The sequence below is a fragment of the Bidens hawaiensis genome, unplaced genomic scaffold (genome assembly GCF_021521415.1).
Source record: "Bidens hawaiensis isolate Kalapana, Puna unplaced genomic scaffold, B.hawaiensis_p1.1 tig00032376_1, whole genome shotgun sequence".
Lineage (NCBI taxonomy): Eukaryota > Viridiplantae > Streptophyta > Magnoliopsida > Asterales > Asteraceae > Bidens > Bidens hawaiensis.
Window position 1 is genome coordinate 201,929 of NW_027505244.1, and position 18,072 is coordinate 220,000.

At 35.1% G+C, this 18,072-nt stretch overlaps 2 protein-coding genes across 2 annotated transcripts; both read left to right on the plus strand.

The window, feature by feature from the left end:
* The first annotated feature begins 3,504 nt into the window (after window positions 1-3,504).
* Window positions 3,505-4,616, plus strand: LOC143611794 (uncharacterized). The gene has a single exon (XM_077085935.1). It carries the CDS (start codon window positions 3,798-3,800, stop codon window positions 4,419-4,421), a length of 624 nt encoding a protein of 207 aa, XP_076942050.1. The 5' UTR covers window positions 3,505-3,797; the 3' UTR covers window positions 4,422-4,616.
* A 3,758-nt stretch (window positions 4,617-8,374) lies between these two features.
* On the plus strand, window positions 8,375-9,547 carry LOC143611795 (uncharacterized). The gene has a single exon (XM_077085936.1). The coding sequence runs from the start codon at window positions 8,461-8,463 to the stop codon at window positions 9,076-9,078; it is 618 nt and encodes a 205-aa protein (XP_076942051.1). The 5' UTR covers window positions 8,375-8,460; the 3' UTR covers window positions 9,079-9,547.
* Window positions 9,548-18,072: the final 8,525 nt, after the last annotated feature.

Genomic DNA, 18,072 nt, shown 5'->3' on the forward strand with positions numbered 1-18,072 from the left:
ATTCGACCCGCTCTGATACCAATTGTAGGTCTCAATAGGACCACGCGAACGGATTTTGCACCTGATACATATTTCGAGACGGGTGCGGTAAATCAAACGACCGAACATAAATAATATAAAGATAAGATAAATGAATGATCTTGTTGTCGATCGAAAGATTTGATATATAAAAGATAGAACCGACCCACCCAAGTTGAGCTCACCTTGCGTGGTGATTTACACCTTACAAACACACACATAAAACTAACAACTAAAGTCTTATTTATAACCAAACAACTAACATTCTAGAAGATCTTCTCCCCGTTGAAGCTAAACGCGCGTCCCGAAGCTCTCGTTTCGTATCAGGTTTACTCGCCGGCTTTAATTATTCACTTGACCGTTAATATATAACGGGTTTCGTGATTTAATATCGCAAGTCACAAATATTGGCCCTACAATCACCCCCCTTGACTTATGATATCAAAAACTTTGTTGAACCATGTCTCGCATCTTCACGAATCAACCCGATAAAGCCGAAGCCTCTTCAATCACCCCTTAAAGGTATGATCCACCGGGGACAACGATCAAATGAACAAAACTTGTTAGTTCCTCTTTAAATACAAATTCGTATCCAATTTGTTCAAATTTTATCAACATCTCGAACGCCTTGAAAATAACATAGAAATAACATGCTTTGAACACGGTCCAACAATGACGAAAACCCGAACAAATTTGTCTTTCTTCAGTTTGGTCAACCCGAAAAGTAACCGATTTACTCAACCACCAAAATATATAATCTTGCAAACACTTTGTCCATCGAACCTTTTCCGAAAAAAAGGATCCAAATGCTCAAGTAAATAATATGGGCTGAACTAGCCTCAGCCAAACAGAAATATCTAAACAAACTGAACTTAAGTTCTCGACACAAAAAAATTGTTTGCTGATGAAGTTTTGGGTGACATAATCATCCCACCTAACAAAGTGACATAATCCCAACCCTAACAAATTCAGCCGTCAACTTCTATTCATGCACAACTATGCTTTGCCGGAAAAGCATACTCCGGGCAGTCACTCTCCAAACACCTTCATAATCATGTCTCAAACTGCCATCATCCACCATCATTACCCACCATGTGCATTCACACCATTTCTCAATATCCACACAATCCATTTGGTTCACCGGAGAACCTCCCAGACCGGACCACAAACTTCGGCGAGTATAAACAAACACAACTTTATTATTATAGTGACATCACAAGATCTATGATTATGGAATCATGATGACCTTAAGATAAAATTACGTAACAATCGGCTGTGAATTTAGCTGCAAATTCATGTCTTTTTCTACTCTCTTTCTTTCTTTCTTTCTCGCCCTCGCCGGAAAAATGTTTCCTGAAAAACGATTCGTATCGTTTTGAACGTTTTTTTGTAAATAGAAACCCAGAGAACCGACATCCATTATCGCAAGAAAACCGGATTCCGGCCAACGGCGCCGGAAAGACGTATTTCATGGCTGCCGTCGTCGCCGTCTTCAATCATAGCGGCTGCCACCGTCACACACTGCCAGAAATTTTCAGATCTGCAACTACCGTATACCGCAGGCTCGCCGAAATTTTGGCGTGTGACTGAACGGTCCCAAAACGCCCGGATCGGGTACTTGTAGATCCCGAACATCCGGATTTACAAGGAGAATGCCTCAAACACGCTTAATTCCCCCTTTATTTTCAAGATCTTAAAACTTTATTTCCAAACTTCAACGGGTTTTAACGTCTCGGTTCGGGTAATAGCGGAAATAGAAAAACCTAATATCAAGAGCAAAGTTGAACCATAAGATTCGACCCGCTCTGATACCAATCGTAGGTCCCAAAAGGACGACGCGAACGGATTTTGCACTTGATACATATTTCGAGACGGGTGCGGTAAATTAAACGACCGAACATAAGTAATATAAAGATAAGATAAAGGAACGATCTCGTTGTCGGTCGAAAGATTTGATATATAAAAGATAGAACCGACCCACCCAAGGTGAGCTCCCCTTGAGTGGTGATTTACACCTTACAAACACACACATAAAACTAACAACTAAAGTCCGATTTATAACCAAACAACTAACATTCTAGAAGATCTTCTCCCCGTTGAAGCTAAACGCGCGTCCCGAAGCTCTCGTTTCGTATCAGGTTTACTCATCGGCTTTAATTATTCACTTGACCGTTAATATATAACGGGTTTCGTGATTTGATATCGCAAGTCACAAATATTGGCCCTACAGGTTGCTTAATAAAATTAGTGACTAAACTATTTACAACGAACGTTCATGATAGAAGTGCAATTTGCAATGGATTTATGCGAGTTTTTATAAACGCAACTAACCCTTTAACTATGTTGTAATTCATTATGTTACTGACTGTATGATCATTGTATTCTTATTATATCAATTAACATAACAACAGTCTAAATAACTGTTTGCATCACGCATACTATATTTTTATTTTAATTGTGTGTAAGTATATTATAACTGTAAAATATAGGAAGCTAATAACAATATGCGTTTTAGTTTAATGGTTCTTTTACACAACATACACATTTGTATGTAAAAAGTAAAAACTTTTAAAAATTCTGAACCCTTGATAAAAAAAGGGTAAATAATTCAGGTTTTTTTTTTTGGAATTAGTTTTGTGTTTTGTATGAATATCACCTAATAGATATAATTAGTGCCTCTTTATCAAGATATTTGGTGCATGGTTTTTGTAACCACCATTGAGGATTTTTTTTTTAATCAAAACTAGCTAAGGGGCCGCTGTTTGATTCATTCAGATCTGAATGAGTCAGATCTAAATGAACATCTGTTCCATTCAGCAACAATAATAAGTCTGAATGATTCAGACCTAATTTTAACTATTTAGATGTTTTTCTGTTTAAAACCAACTAGTCTGAAGTCTGAATGAATCAGATGTTTATATCTGAATGGTTCCATTCAGATGTAAACAAACAGTCCCTTAAGATAAATAATAACAATTTTCGTTTACCAAATTGCACCTATAATTGTTAAGTAAGAGGGGAAGGGACATCTATATGGGTAGGGTATATGGCTTCCAAACCACACAGTAATACCACCCCATCCCATGTGGGTAAGGTGTAGGACTTCATTTCATGGCAAATGTTTGTCACACAACATTGATTCATTATTGACCATTGAAAAATTAAAATGTATTAATAAACTTTTAGAGTACTTTTGGATAGGTGTTACCTATAAGTTTTTAGTTTTCGGGTACTTAAGAATAGAAATGAAATTGCAGTACATAATTGATCAATACATGGGTAATAACCATTAGTGCTAGCCCTTCCCCTCTAATAGATAAAACTTAACTTGTTAAAGATTAGTTTTTCAAGATTTCATAATAAATGTCAATTTTATATTAAATTCCTTCTACATGTCAATTTGTGTGACATAATTTATCCCCCTTTTTTCATTTATTTTTCTTTTATCTTGGTAGCAAAGAATAAGTGAATGAGCGTTAAAGACAATGTAAGAAATTAAAAAAAAAATAATTACAAAGAAATGAAAATAACACTTGACAATGTTGATGTGCTGGATGCTTACAGGATTTTTGTTTCATCTCCAAATTTCTTTTATAATAAATCAATTTCCTATTTAAGCATTTTTTTCTTCTTCACATTTTTATCCTCCAAACATTCCCTTCCCCATTAAAGCTTTTCTAGTTTCTACAATAAACTTGCTAATTACTCTCTCCTTTTCCACCAACAACCATTACCTAATTAACCCTAGCAACACCACCACTCTGTACAGCATCTTGTGGATGTGGAACCCTAATTCAGTGGCGGTAAACTCTCAAGAAGAAGATGATTCATGGGAGGTGAAAGCCTTTGCAGAAGACACCAGAAATGTGATGGGAACCACTTGGCCTCCAAGGTCCTACAATTGTACATTTTGTAAAAGAGAATTCCGATCGGCGCAAGCTCTCGGGGGCCACATGAACGTCCACCGCCACGATAGGGCTCGCCTCCACCAAGCTCAACCTAACTTTATAAACCCTAATATAAGTTCAGCTACTGCTTCTACTCTCTTAATTCCAACTCAAGAACTTGTTGCAAATGGTGGCCTATGCCTTCTCTACTCTTTACCAAAACCTAATGGGATTTTTGACTCTTCATCTTTAAATAATCTCAAAGGCAGTCCCTCTACTCTTTTATCCATTTCACCTCGTCCCGGTATTGATGAAGGCATAGATTATCCGGCATTCGTGGCTCCACGTAGCTTTAATTCTTCGTTGTCAGATTCAAGCTACACTGAAGCATCCGCATCAACGAGCTTTAAAAGCAACGAAAAAGCTAGTCTTGACAAAAAAAGAAGAAAGACTGATTCAGCAATTGAAGGTATCGATCTAGAGCTTCGTCTAGGATGCAGCTCTATGGGTTTTTGAAACACATACATAGTGTGTTTTTGTGTGTGAATGTGTGTATTGTTTCTTGATTTTGTTCTCAGTCTTCAATATCCTTTTGTTTTTCATCTGAAGGAGTTTTATTTTTTTTGATTTCTTCGTGATTCAACAAGAAGAAAATGATTTCAATTTCCTTCAATTTACGCATTTCAGTCATCTAAATAAATATGGTGAGTGAGTCTTTTTTTTTATGTTTTTGGATGATAACTATATGTTTTTGCACACAAGAATATTGTACATTAAGAAAACGAAATGTATTTTAAGTTGAATAATATAAGGGATTCTTTCGAGGTAAATAATTAAAAAAGTATAATAAGAATGTTCACAAGGAGTGTCGTTTTCATGTGCAAAGTCGTTTCATTGTGATATCTGTCAACTATTATCCGCAAAGCATTTTTGTTGCTAGTGCTATATACATATTAGTGAAATTAAAATGATAATGATGATTGTATTAGTAGATGTTTATAGTTTTTAACAAATTAAAAATAGGTATGATCTTAATTAATTATCTTAATTAAAAAAAGGTGTGATCATAATTAATTATCTTACTAGAACTATAAGGGCGATGGGAGTTGTCCTCTCACCCTTAACCATCTATAACGTTCTCTTTTCTCCACGTCAGCGCCACGTGATTTTGACCCTAACCATCTTTCAACCCTAGAAATAGTCATCAATCATCTCAATCCTTCTTTCAAGTTTCAACCATCAATTTGTAGAGAGAGAGTGAGAGAAACAAATAGAGAGGAACGGGAAAAGTGAAACGTATACCCCATGAAGGGATGATTTTTTTGGGGGCCGAGACACCTGGGCCTGTTCATGCGGGGCTGAGACACCCCGTTGCCTCAAAGGTGACTCCTCCATCCTCCCTAACGTAACTAAGTTCATATCCTTAAACTTCCAATCTTCTGGCAAATGTTAACTTCAACATAATTTTTTTAAATACTCTCTTAGTTTTCTACATCATTATGTTATAAAAATGCTGCTAAGCTTTCACTGATTGTGGAGAGGACAAGGCTGTGTTTTCGCTCCTGGTCATGATCAATCGCGTACGGGGAGCTAATTGATCATACCTGCTGCGTCAAACAATAGCGTCCACCAACAAATTAGACACATTTCATCTACTGAATAATTGATAATCTTAAGTATGTTTACAAAATATAAACATAATACATTAATACCTGTTTCCTTTTGGTATTTTTGAATTAAGTACGCTTTATATTTAGCTGTTCAGAAATTTAAATATGTTATTTACGGCTATATAATCCATAAATTGTTGAAAAGAATTACTAACTAGATTGTTTAGAGGATTGACAGATACTTTTTAAGTTTCAAAAAAATAAAAAGGACATGATGGGGTGCTGGTATGTGAACGGTGAAAATAAGGTTGATTGGTGTAAATGAATGATCCATAAATTAACTCACACACAGAACAGTCATCATAAAACCGTTTTAACAATTTAGTTTTTAATTACTTATTGTTTATCTTTCTTAGATATTCTAACTAACTAAAGCTATGCTAAATGAAATTAATATTTTCATTATGTTCTTTTATTTCATTTTTATGTCTCTATCAATTATGTTACTATGATCGAATATAATATGTAGGCTAGTAAAATAGACTGTAAACATGCGCATTTGTAATGCTTAGGACAAATTTTGATAAATGATAATAAATTTATCTTATTTTGGAATCTGTATAAACATTTGCTACAATGTATCAAGAACCTTTATCAGTTATACTCCGTTTTAGTTAGTATAAGAGGTCATTAGTATCCCGATGACATGTTTCGTTCTATTGGACTAAATCAATTTCACTGTTCTTATGGTTGAGATCGGGGGGGGGGGGGGGGGGGGGGTTGTTGGTTTGTGGAATGCGTCAGAGGATTTAATTCTCTATTGAGGCCCAAATATCGTAGGTCTGGGAAACATGCTTAAGATAATGAGGGTAGTTACCATGATGTTATGTGACATCCCATTGTGAGTAAAGGAGGTGCTGGTAGCACTAGTCGTAGCTATTGACATCTTGTCAACATGAAGAGAACCATGCGTTATTCCGACTTGTTATGAGACGAAAGGCAAGTTCGTATTTATTTTAATTCCAATGTTTATGTTGATGACACTACTAGAAAACAAGTCATTTTCTCACAAAAACTTCTTACAAATTTCCTACAACAAGTAGTTCCAACAGATTTTCAACAAAAAAATAAGCTCAAACTTTGCTACAATATTATCTAATAAACATTATGAATATTTTTTGTAGGAAAGTTGTAGGAAGTTTACAACCACATGTTTTTGTAGCAATTTTGTAAGAAAAGTTGTTGGAAAACGATAGAAAACGATTTTCAAGCATGTGTTTTTCCAACAACTTTTTTGTTAGAAAATTGTTAGAAACTGAATTTTTCCAACAAATTTCCTACAATTCGGTTCTAGAAAAACATCTCTTTTTCTAATAGTGTGAAACTCAAAACAATATTGATGCATTACATCAAGATATAGTGGTTGACAGCAAGTGATGAAGAATAATGCAGAGATGATAACTCAAATGAGGGATTCTTATGTGAAGAGATGGGAATGCGGTAACAGGATTTAAAAAAGATTCTTAAACTCACAAAGTTTCACATTGAAGTCTTGAGTTATTATGTTAATCATTTTGGTCGAAATTAATATGTAAGCTAGTAGAATGGTTTATAAATAAAAGCTCACATGTAATATTTTGGACAATTTTTTATATTATATAATAAACTTTCTCGCTTTTGATTTTTCTATAAATGTTTGCAATAATGTGTATCAAGCACTTCATCTTCATCTATCATCTCATTTGTTTTTTCTATTACGTTGATTTTTTATTATAAGCTACACGAGTGTTACAACTATTTATTATGTTGATAGGTAATTTTTTTAGTGTCGATATCGAACTTAACCATAGTAACTTAACGCAAATTAATGCACTGCCACAACACAAAAAGGTTGAGATAATTGGTAGTATAGGATTTCTAATAATCATAATGCAAGAGGGTTGGATTAAATGCTAGAAAGGATCCATTTTGTGGACCAACTATCAGCATTTGTAACTACACAAACCCCACGGTGGTGATAGACTGAAAGCAAAGCAAGACAAGTGACTAGTTATGATTGTTTTTCTTCCAAATTAATTTTAGTACGATCATTTATTTATTTTTTTGGCGTAGTTTATCTTCAACAGTGGAAAACTAGAAACATTTTTTTGTATATTAGTTCCTTTGTAAATTGTTTCAAAAATTGGTTGAAAATAAGCATTGTTCTAGAGATCCCAGAAGCAAGCTCAGTTTAAATTTATGATATTCATTTATGATTAACATAAATTTATTTTTTTAAATGTGCAAAATTTCTGAAAAAACAACTGAAGATAGAAAAAAACAAAGACTTGTCTTTAAAAAACTAACCACAAACTTAAACACACATAATGATCAGTACTTTTAACATGAAAATTTCGGTTTTCAAGAAAAAACATTTGTAGGTAGAGATACAGCTAATAAACGTAGATAGGACCTGCAGGATTTTAAGTTATTATGGTAGAAGACGTTGGTCCCCTCATCTCTTTATGAAGTCTCAACAATATATGTATCATTCTTGATCAATACCATCTCTTACACCTAGAACAACTTTATCATCTGATCAAATACTTTTCTTGTAAAACCTATGATAAAATTAGAAATCAATTGCATGTCTTGAGCAAGACAAATTTGAATCTGACATACAAGGAAAATCAAGAACTAATTAAAGTCTAATACATTCATGAGTTTGTATAACTTATTAACTTAAATTCTAGAGAATTTGAGTGAAAAGTTTCCCTTTTTTGCTTTAAGTGTTAAAGTCGACGTAGGAAAATGATATTTTGATTAAGTTATTATTTTTTTTATCCGAATGAGTTTATTGAAATAACATGTTTGTGTTTGTTCTCCCACTATAGCTTGTTGATTTTGCCTTTTTCTGTCAACATTCCCCAACTAACCCTAGCTAGATCCACCTCGTATTTTTGTGGATGTGGAACGCTAGTTCAATGACGGTAGACTCTCAGGATCAGGAAGATGAGTCATGGGAGGTTAAAGCCTTCGTTGAAGACACCGGAAATGTCATGGGAACCACTTGGCCACCACGGTCCTACACTTGCACATTTTGTAGAAGAGAATTCCGGTCAGCTCAAGCACTTGGAGGTCACATGAACGTTCACCGCCGCGATAGGGCTCGGCTTCACCAAGCACAACCTAACTTTAAAAACCCTAATTCATCTTCTTCCACTCTATTGATTCCACCTGAAGAACTTGGAGCAGATACTGGTCTATGTTTTCTCTTTTCCTTAACTAAACCTAATGCTATTTTCAAACCTTCATCCTTAAATAATGTGGATGGACGTCCCTCGCCTCTTCATTCGTTTAAACCTCATCCCAATACCGGTAACTTTATGAATATTCCGGCTGTTGCAGCGCATCAAAGCGTCAATTATGCTCTCCCTAATTCTAGCATAAATGAAGCAACAACATCCGCAGATCATAAAATCAACCAAAGAGTTAGTCTTCACAACATGATAAAGAAGACTAATTTGGCAATAGAAGGTATTGATCTTGAGCTTCGTCTAGGATGCAGCTCCTCAGCTTCTTGAAACATAAAATGGTGTGTTTTATTGTGCTTGAATGTGTGATAATATTTTCCTGTGTTTTCTTAGAAGCTTCCTTCTTTTTCACATCTCATTTGAAAAGGGTACCTTTTATTATTGTTTGCGATTTTCAGAGGCTTTTGTATATTAAAAGAAATAGGGAGATTGATTAATTTTTAGTCGAATAACGAGAGATTATTTTGAGGTAAAAAAAAAGGTCATAAAAGAAATCTTATAGTGATGGAGGGTGATTATCTGGTGCAGAATCATTTCGTGGTGACATAGTTAAAATCAAATATGAATCCTTTGTGAGTTCTTAGTTCTCCTTTATTTTCTCCTACAACTTTTGAGAGCTTCAAATCCTAGATTGGTTTTGAACCACAAGAAGTAGCTAAGTTATTAGTTATACTAATGTTTCTGAACATCCTCACGTATGTTTTGCCTCTTCCACATAAACCAGATATGCCACATCCTGATTCCTGGCACCGTTTTTGCGTCAATTTAATCGTCTGGTAGCTTCAATAGATGATAGATCTTTGATTTAGATGGTTGAAATATCCCATTGATTGATTGATCGACAACCAACGACATTGGTTCGTCCAATAAAGCAGATGATCTGTACTAGTACTGAATACACGTCCACTCATCCTCCATACTCTGATCAAGAAAAATGCATCATGAATGGATGTTTATTATTTTCAGGATGAGCTTATTTCAGAGAACTTTATATCTACACGAAGAAGGATCCTAGTGTCCACCTCCTTGCGAACAAGTGTTGCTCAAATGCGCCAAAGGTTCAACCAATTTTCCACGCCGTCAGTCAAGCTAACACTTCTCAATTCACTGACTCTCAAATTCTGGTCGATTTTTTAACCTACTGATCTTATGATTCTTTTCCATCTCCAATGATAAATTTGCCCGGTTCACCAATGCCAAATAATCATCAACCATGTACTGAACACACACTTCGTTGTGCTTTGATTAAAATTTTGATTGTTGACATGATTTATGTTTAACCAAATGCTAAAAGGACATAACTTAGCTTCTACACCATGGTCTTATCCATATCCTAGGTTAGGTTGGAGTTGGCACTAGGGGTGCGAACGGGACGGGCTGCTCGTGAGCTACTTGAGATCGGCTCGTGAAAAATCTCGTTCGAGCCAAGCTTAAACGAGATCGAGCCGAAAAGTAAGCTCGTTTAATAAACGATCCTGAGCCCGAGCTTCACTTATCGAGCTCGAGTCGGCTGGCAAGCTTATACGAGTTTGACATTAATATGATTTTCATATTATATATTTATATACATTTAATAATTAGTAATTAATATATATGTGCATATATATATAATATGTTATGAAAAAAATAACTAAATAATATATATTATGTTATTTGTTAAACTATAATTGAAAAATATATTTATAAATATATAAAATTAATTAAGAATTATTAATCGAGCCGAGCCCGAGCTTGAGCTTGAGCTTGAAAGCTACTTAGGAGCTGAGCTCAAGCTTTAGAAATAGAGATAGAAACGAGCCGAGCTTGAGCTCTGTGTAAGTTAAACGAGCCTAGTCGAGCTCGGGCTCGGCTCGGCTCGTTTACACACATAGTTGGCACCATAGGTTAGGTTGCAAATAAAGTCGTGTTATGATTAAATCAAGGGCTAGTGAAATTATGACACGAAGGTTATCATGACTTTTGTCAACATAAGTTAAATGAGTTGGTGTTTAGAAGGATCGACATGTTAATGACATATTAAAAAACATGTCTAAACGGGTTGAACCTGCTAATGACAAACATTACACATCTAACTTATTATGTTAAAGAGGTTAGTATATTAACATAACAGGTTTATGAACTGCTTACTAAAATGATCCTATTAAATTTTTATAAGTAATTATGTATTAATTGTATTTTTTTTTAAGTTTTATTTTACTATATGAAACCCTAGAACATCAGCTATAAGGTGGTTGGTTTTCACCTTACCGTCCTAGATGGTGATAAGAGTGTGGTCGGCGATAGGGTAGCGGCATGTGATTGCTTTGAAGGCTGATGGCCAAAGGCCAATTCTTATAGTTGTAAAAAATTATGAACTAATGAGAAGGAGTTTGGGACTTTGAACGTGCTGAAGAATGAGCCAGTAACTCATAGGAAGTGGCTTGGTTAAAGGAACTCATCTAAGCCGTAGTGACCCATCTCGGCACCTCGATGTCGGATCGTTCAAGCACCAGTGAGTACACTAAACTATCCATGTGGCTGATAGCCCTCAAAAGCGTGAATATAAGTAAAACATCATCTGGATAAGCCTCACGCCTAGGCAAAGAGACAAAGAGAGAGGGGGGAGACAGAGTTTGACTTGAAGCCTGGCTCGTAATTTTTTTTATTTAATAAGAGGGTATCTCGTCTTTTCAAAAATGTTAATAGAAAACAAGAAAATAAACGGTGTTAGAAACGTGGACTTAATAGCAACCGAAATTAAAGTCTAGGTGCGTAAAATGCAAATTTTAACTTTTCGAATGACATCACATTTTTGAACAAACCAAATGGTCGAAAGCCACACTTTACTCATGTATCTATGCAGTGTTTGATTTCAATAGTTTGTTATGGTAATATGATTATGTGTTTGATTGCATGTTAGTATTGATTGTTTTGTTGAGTTGTTTGGTTAAATCAGTCTTCCAATGAAGTTATGAATGCTAAATTTGGTTTATTCTACCTCTAGGTTATATTGATTTCCCTTAATCCATGGCTTAAGCTACCTACAAGAAAGATATGGAAACTAGTTAGGATTTTCTACATGATTGATCTTGTTAGGTCATAAGTCGGAATGTTCGTACTCATGTCTCGAAACCAACCAAGAAACCTTAAATCATAAGTGTTCATAAAAAAAATTTGCTTCGTTAGGTTAGGTAGTAAGATGTGTCTATAGCTTTCATTCTTGTTTTGTTGGGGTTAACCTTAACCGGTCTTAGTCCATCTTGGAACTTCACATGTTATTGATTAAGTTAAATGTAGCTCCCTAGGTATATCAACACTCTAGTCATTCCATCTTTGATGATTGAATTCTGAATAGTCACTTTCTTGTCATTTAAATTCTCTAACCATTATCCGTTGTTGCGTGTTGCTTTTATTGTTTCTTTTTAGTTTAAAACCATTTTTTCTACTTTTAATAGATTACATTTTGATAAATAGCCTAGTAACAAGAGCCACGTTGTCCACTGATTGATGTATTACATAATGATATGTCTGTTTGCCTATATGTGTGCAGTTTAGTGTTCTAGATCTTACAGCCTTCTAAAACTAATATGTGCATTCCGTTTATTTTATTGTCACTATTCGAGCATGTCATTAACCTAATTGTATTTTGTTTAGGTTACGATTGTAGTTGTTTTATTTGTACTTCTATAAATAGTTTAGTTATAATACAGCACGCCCTACGAGTTTGTCATTATTTTAGATAGTATTTGAGTCTTAAAGATTTTATCTTCGTCAATTATCTCCCTACACACCTCTATTCGCCCCTTTACCCCCATTTATTGGATATTTATCGGCCCTCTTCACCCCTCGTCGTCTTATCTGACATCTTTCTCTCTTGTTGATCATCCTGTCCTCCCATGGATACACGATGCGAATACAATGATTAATTTTTCTCTGCAAATCAAGTACAAACCCTAAATTTAAAAATCCGAACCTATTTAAATCATACATTGATCATGAATTTTACAAACCATAATATATCCAAATTATGGTATTGGTCCTGAGTTTTTCAAACCGAAACAAATTGAAATCAGACACAAATTGCAAATTTTAAAAAACTAAAGTAATCAAATAAAGATAAAGAACCTAAAACTGAATATCAAAGTAGAGATAGAAAATCGTACAATGATGACAATAAAAAGTAATGATAGCTTATTAAAACTTGTATTTTGTTTCTATTTTTCGTTATTTGTTTCAATCTAGAAATTAAATAAACACATATTTCTAGCTTCACTGTTTGGATTTGTTTGATACATGAGATAGATAGGCTATCATTCAATTCTTTTATAACAACTTAGAATGTTCACAGTGGGGGGTTTGGGGTAACATGGGGGCGGGTTGGGCATTGAACACCGAGGGGCAGCTTAAAGCGGTTTGTGTTGGCCAGTAAGGTGTAGACGACCGACCTAGTGGTTGGCCATATGGAATTTTTGGTGGGGCATGGCCAACCAATGGTCATATTACCGTTTACCACATAGAAAAATAAATAATTGGTCTAATTAAACACACAATCCCATCCTTCATCAACACACACTCTCTTCTTCTCATTCAACAATCAAACACTCTTTTTCCTCTTTAAAAAAATCAGATTCTCAACTTTCCATGACCATGAACCCGCTTACGAACCCAAACTCAGACGCAAATGCGGTGGAGTAGTTGATGGTTGGGTATAAATCATGTGTATGTGTGTGTTATTTCATGTTTTTAATCGTTTATATATAGCGAACACGATTACTTTGATTATTTTTATGATTGTGGGTATTTGGAGCTTAAACGAGCTAATTTAGAGTCATCAAGGTGAAGATTAAGCGAACGGAAAGAAGACGAAAACATAGGGAAATTTGGATGAGAAACCTAAAGCCAAACCGAAAACTAAACAAGATGGGTGGACAGTGAAGCATCAAGGAGTAAAACGAGCATCTCCTAGGCTAGAAAATGAGTAACGAGACCAATAATATATAAATTTTGGGTTTGTCAACGAGAGTAATCCAAATATAAGGTTTTCTTTAGTCGCGCTATGAGACATAAAGAGGCTACACCCTACGTTATAGACATAAAAACGTGAAAAAACGGGTTTTGGCCTATATCTTCTATTTTGCGAATCTCAAACCATTATCATGACTTTCAGATGTTAGGCGATTTACGGTGAATTCCATGGCTACCAATTAATTCTTGGTCAATCCTAAAAGCTTTTCCCTCATCATAAGTGAAGATCTAATGAAGACATTGAGCGAGTAATCTTCTCGAATCATTCTTGAGGTGTAGAGTATTGTAACTTTTCAGTATTCTCATGTATTAGAACCGAATGATTGTATTTATTGATTTATGATATATGAGAATTGATATTTGGCAAGCATTCAGTCGGTTTTGATTTATTCTCAGAACGATCAGTCTGACAATTGTTGTGATACGTGTTTCATAGAGTATCGTGTTTAGTCTAGGTCGATGAAGCATATATCTGACCATGATTGTGTCATAATGGCAAGGAACCTTTGGTTATCAGTGCCATGTATTTACATTTGTTGATGCTAAGCATATATTTGTCCATGATTGTGTCATGATGGCAAGGAACCTTAGTTTACCAATGTCTTCTGTTTACATTTGTTGATACCTAAGAATGAATTATTCGGTCAACCAAATTTATTTATTGATAACTAATTTTTTAAATTACATGAGATTGTGGTTTAGTTGCATATGTGAACCCTGGGTGTGATTTGCTTTAATTTAATTGTATACAACTTGTTAAGTGTTCGTTTATTCTAAACCAATAAAATTGCTAGTCTAATAAGCACTCCAAACTGCTGCTTCATAATGTTAAGAATCAATTACACTTTACAATAACAACTTACTCCTCGTGATTCGACACAATACTTACCCTAACAACTTAAGATGATTAGGAACATTGATCTATTCTTATTTTTAATTAATTAAACCACGATAGTCTAGTATCAAAATGGTGTCGTTACCGTGAATTTCGTGCACTTAGTGTTTTTGTGTGATTTTTATTGTGTTTAGCTTAATATATTTTATATGTTTTATTTTTCCTTTTTACGCGGGGCGTGTTTTATCTATGCAGGTGCCAAATGTATGAACACTCGTTATTCAGGACGGCAGTCACCACTTGTTTTTGAGCTAGAGATTAAAAGATTAGCCAGACAAAATCGTGCTCAACAAAAAGAGACTGAGATGAAAGATCAAAAGCATAATCGACACCCATTACCTGAAAGCAATATCTTTCACCCCAACCACAACAATAACCAAAACCAACGACACCAACCCGAAAAACAAACCAAATGCACCTACTAATACCAAGCAACAACAGATGCTGAACCACTAAGCTCACCACTTATTTTTGAGCCAGAGATTGAAAGATTAGCCGGACAAAGTCAAGCAGTGCTTAACAAAAAGAGACTGAGATGAAAGATCAAAACCATAATCGAAACCCATTATCTGAAAACAATATCTTTCACCCCAATCACATCAATAACCAAAACTAACGACACCAACCCGAAAACAAACCAAATGCACCTACTAATACCAACCAGCAACATAACCTGAACCAATAAGCTCAGCAATCCAAAAACCGAAACAACCGACAACCCGAGCCATCAGCTCAACAAAACAACACCCTCCCCCTCCCCAAGGTCACAAAGCATAAATTTGAATCATGAGGAAAACTGTGTCAGTGTTCATACAGAATATGAAAAAGGTGAAGGGAATGGGATGATCAAGACCGGGGACAAAAAGGTAATAACGAGGGTAAATGGAATGTTTTGGGGGACACTGAGTTTGACCAAGTAAATCAGTTTGAAGATGGTTGGAAGGTTCGAGAACCACCATTTAGTCAGCAAGGTGCAGGGACTATGAACAAGAATGCAGGTGGAAATCAAAACGGTGTTGGGAGAAACAGGGTAAAAGACAAGATGAAAAACCGCAAAATGTGGGTAAAATTAACAGAGTAGGTCAAAAAAAGAAGAAACACCATAACCCTAGTTCAAGTTGAAAACCGTCAGTTCAGACCGGCCATATCTAATGATGCCTCACCAATAGTCTCTCCAGTTCGTGTATCGGGACAACAAACATTCGGTTCTCTCTCATCTTATTAACTACTTGCCCACGTTTCACGGTATGGCTTATAAAGACCCGTATTCTCACTTGTCAGATTTTGGGCCAATCTGCGGGTCATTGGTGATGAAATTAATGATCAGGACGAAGTTCAGTTACATTTATTGCAGTTATGGCTGTCACTTTTACCCCGAAACCCAGCTCGAAAAAACTCGTACCCAAACCCAAACTAACCCAACTCGAAGAACCAAACCCGAAAAATGACTAACCCGAATCAAAGTAATTCGGGATGGTTCTCGGGTTTGATTTATAAGTTTCAGGTCAACCCGAAAAACCTAAACAAACTTTCAGTTTTGATATTAAATATATTTTAAGTATAATAGGCTAAGTCTTATCCACTAAAGTTATCTGAACCTAGCTCTAATTGACTTTTGACATTGTAACTATTATGGATCGATTGTTTATATTAATTTGTGTTTTTCGTTTATTACTAATAGCAACCGTAATCGAACAACCAAATCACGCACAATTGAATACGATTATTGTTCGAGTTAGTTTTACCCTTCATTTGAATCATTTTAGCAAGTTATGTTGGCTTATTATTTGATTATTTGCATTATATGCAAAGAAGAATATGTTGTTTTAATTTTAGCATTGTAGTTTTTTTTTATTTTTTTGTTTTTTATTCTAGGATTCTCGAAACCCGACTAACCCAACCCGAAAAAAACCGAACCTGAATTAGCCGAATCCCAAAACCCGTGAGAGATTTGGGATGGATTTTGGGTCGAAATTTAAAACTTTGAACCCCGAAGAAACTGACTCGAAATACATGAAACCTGAAAAACAAACTCGAAGAACACCCCTAATTGCAGTTCTCACTGAAAGATAAAGCCACACACTAGTTCAACTCATTACTATCTGCCGACCAGACTAATGAAGCCAGAATTGAAATCCATCACTTTCAGCAGCTGACAGGTGAATTGTTTCATGAGGCTTTCACCCGATTCAAGGAGCTTGTCATAAAATGCCTGCATCGTCAAACTGAATTATTTGAGTTGGTTAAATGATATGTAGATGGGATGATGTATTAGGATAGAAAACACTTGAAAGCTTCAAGCAATACCAGATTTTTAAACCAACCTAAAGAAGATGACTGGATATTAATGGAGTTATTGATTATATGTCACACCCCGACTTAGGGCCTAGGCGTGTGACCAATAGTTGGTACCTGTTTTGTAAATACATCAGAGTTGCGGGTTTTATTTCAGCGGAAGTCTTTAAATAAAATGTTATTACTTTGAAAACTTATTAAAAAGTCGGGTTTAAATACCCATTCATTGTTTACAATACATTTCTTTTAGAAAACATAATTTATAATATTTTCAAATAAAATAACCGAGCCACCAGATAGCATCTAATGACTATAACTCCAATCTTCTATTCCTCCCTGTTTGTATATTCTAACCTTTCTTGTTTCCCTGTAACATGGGGGAAAATACGTCAGCACAAAGCTGGTGAATAACGCTGACTCTAAAATCTTCTTTTCAATACTTTTGTGAAACCAACAATAATACCTTTGTGACCACTCATTAGGCACCTAACTAAATTGGGATCAAATTACCCTAAGTACCATGTACAATTAATTATATACACAATATCATTTCTCTGAACAGTCCCGTAAACCTTCAGAGGCATGTTGATGATATGCATGGCCTCGGGGAAATGCCGAGTCACCATGTATGTTTGGATCCAGACACATGTATACTCTTAATCAGAGTGTCCGTTTCTTATTATTGTACACAAAGTTTTCAACATTCAGACTCATTATAAAAGGTTTGGGGCGTATTCACCTTTTCTGTTTATAATCAGTTTCTGATACTGATTCATGTTTTCTGATTTCCTCTTCTTGTTTTGTTACCTCGGACCTATAGTACGAGAATAACCTTTGTATAAATAACTAGATCAGCGATCTAGCTTCAGACCTTTAGTCCGTTTTGTATAGCTTTAACCTTGATAAAATCATTTGTTTATTCAAAACATTTGGACTTTTAGTCCCTTTGTTTGTTTATCATTTACACACGATGTTTCTTCTTCAAGAAGAATCATTACTTTATAATACTATATTTCTTAACAATAAAGAAATACTATTTAATTATATCCCTTGAATAAACTTGCTTACGT

Coding starts and splice junctions, on each gene's coding strand:
- LOC143611795 (XM_077085936.1), top strand. CDS start 8,461: ATGTGGAACGCTAGTTCAATGACGGTAGACTCTCAGGATCAGGAAGAT.
- LOC143611794 (XM_077085935.1), top strand. CDS start 3,798: ATGTGGAACCCTAATTCAGTGGCGGTAAACTCTCAAGAAGAAGATGAT.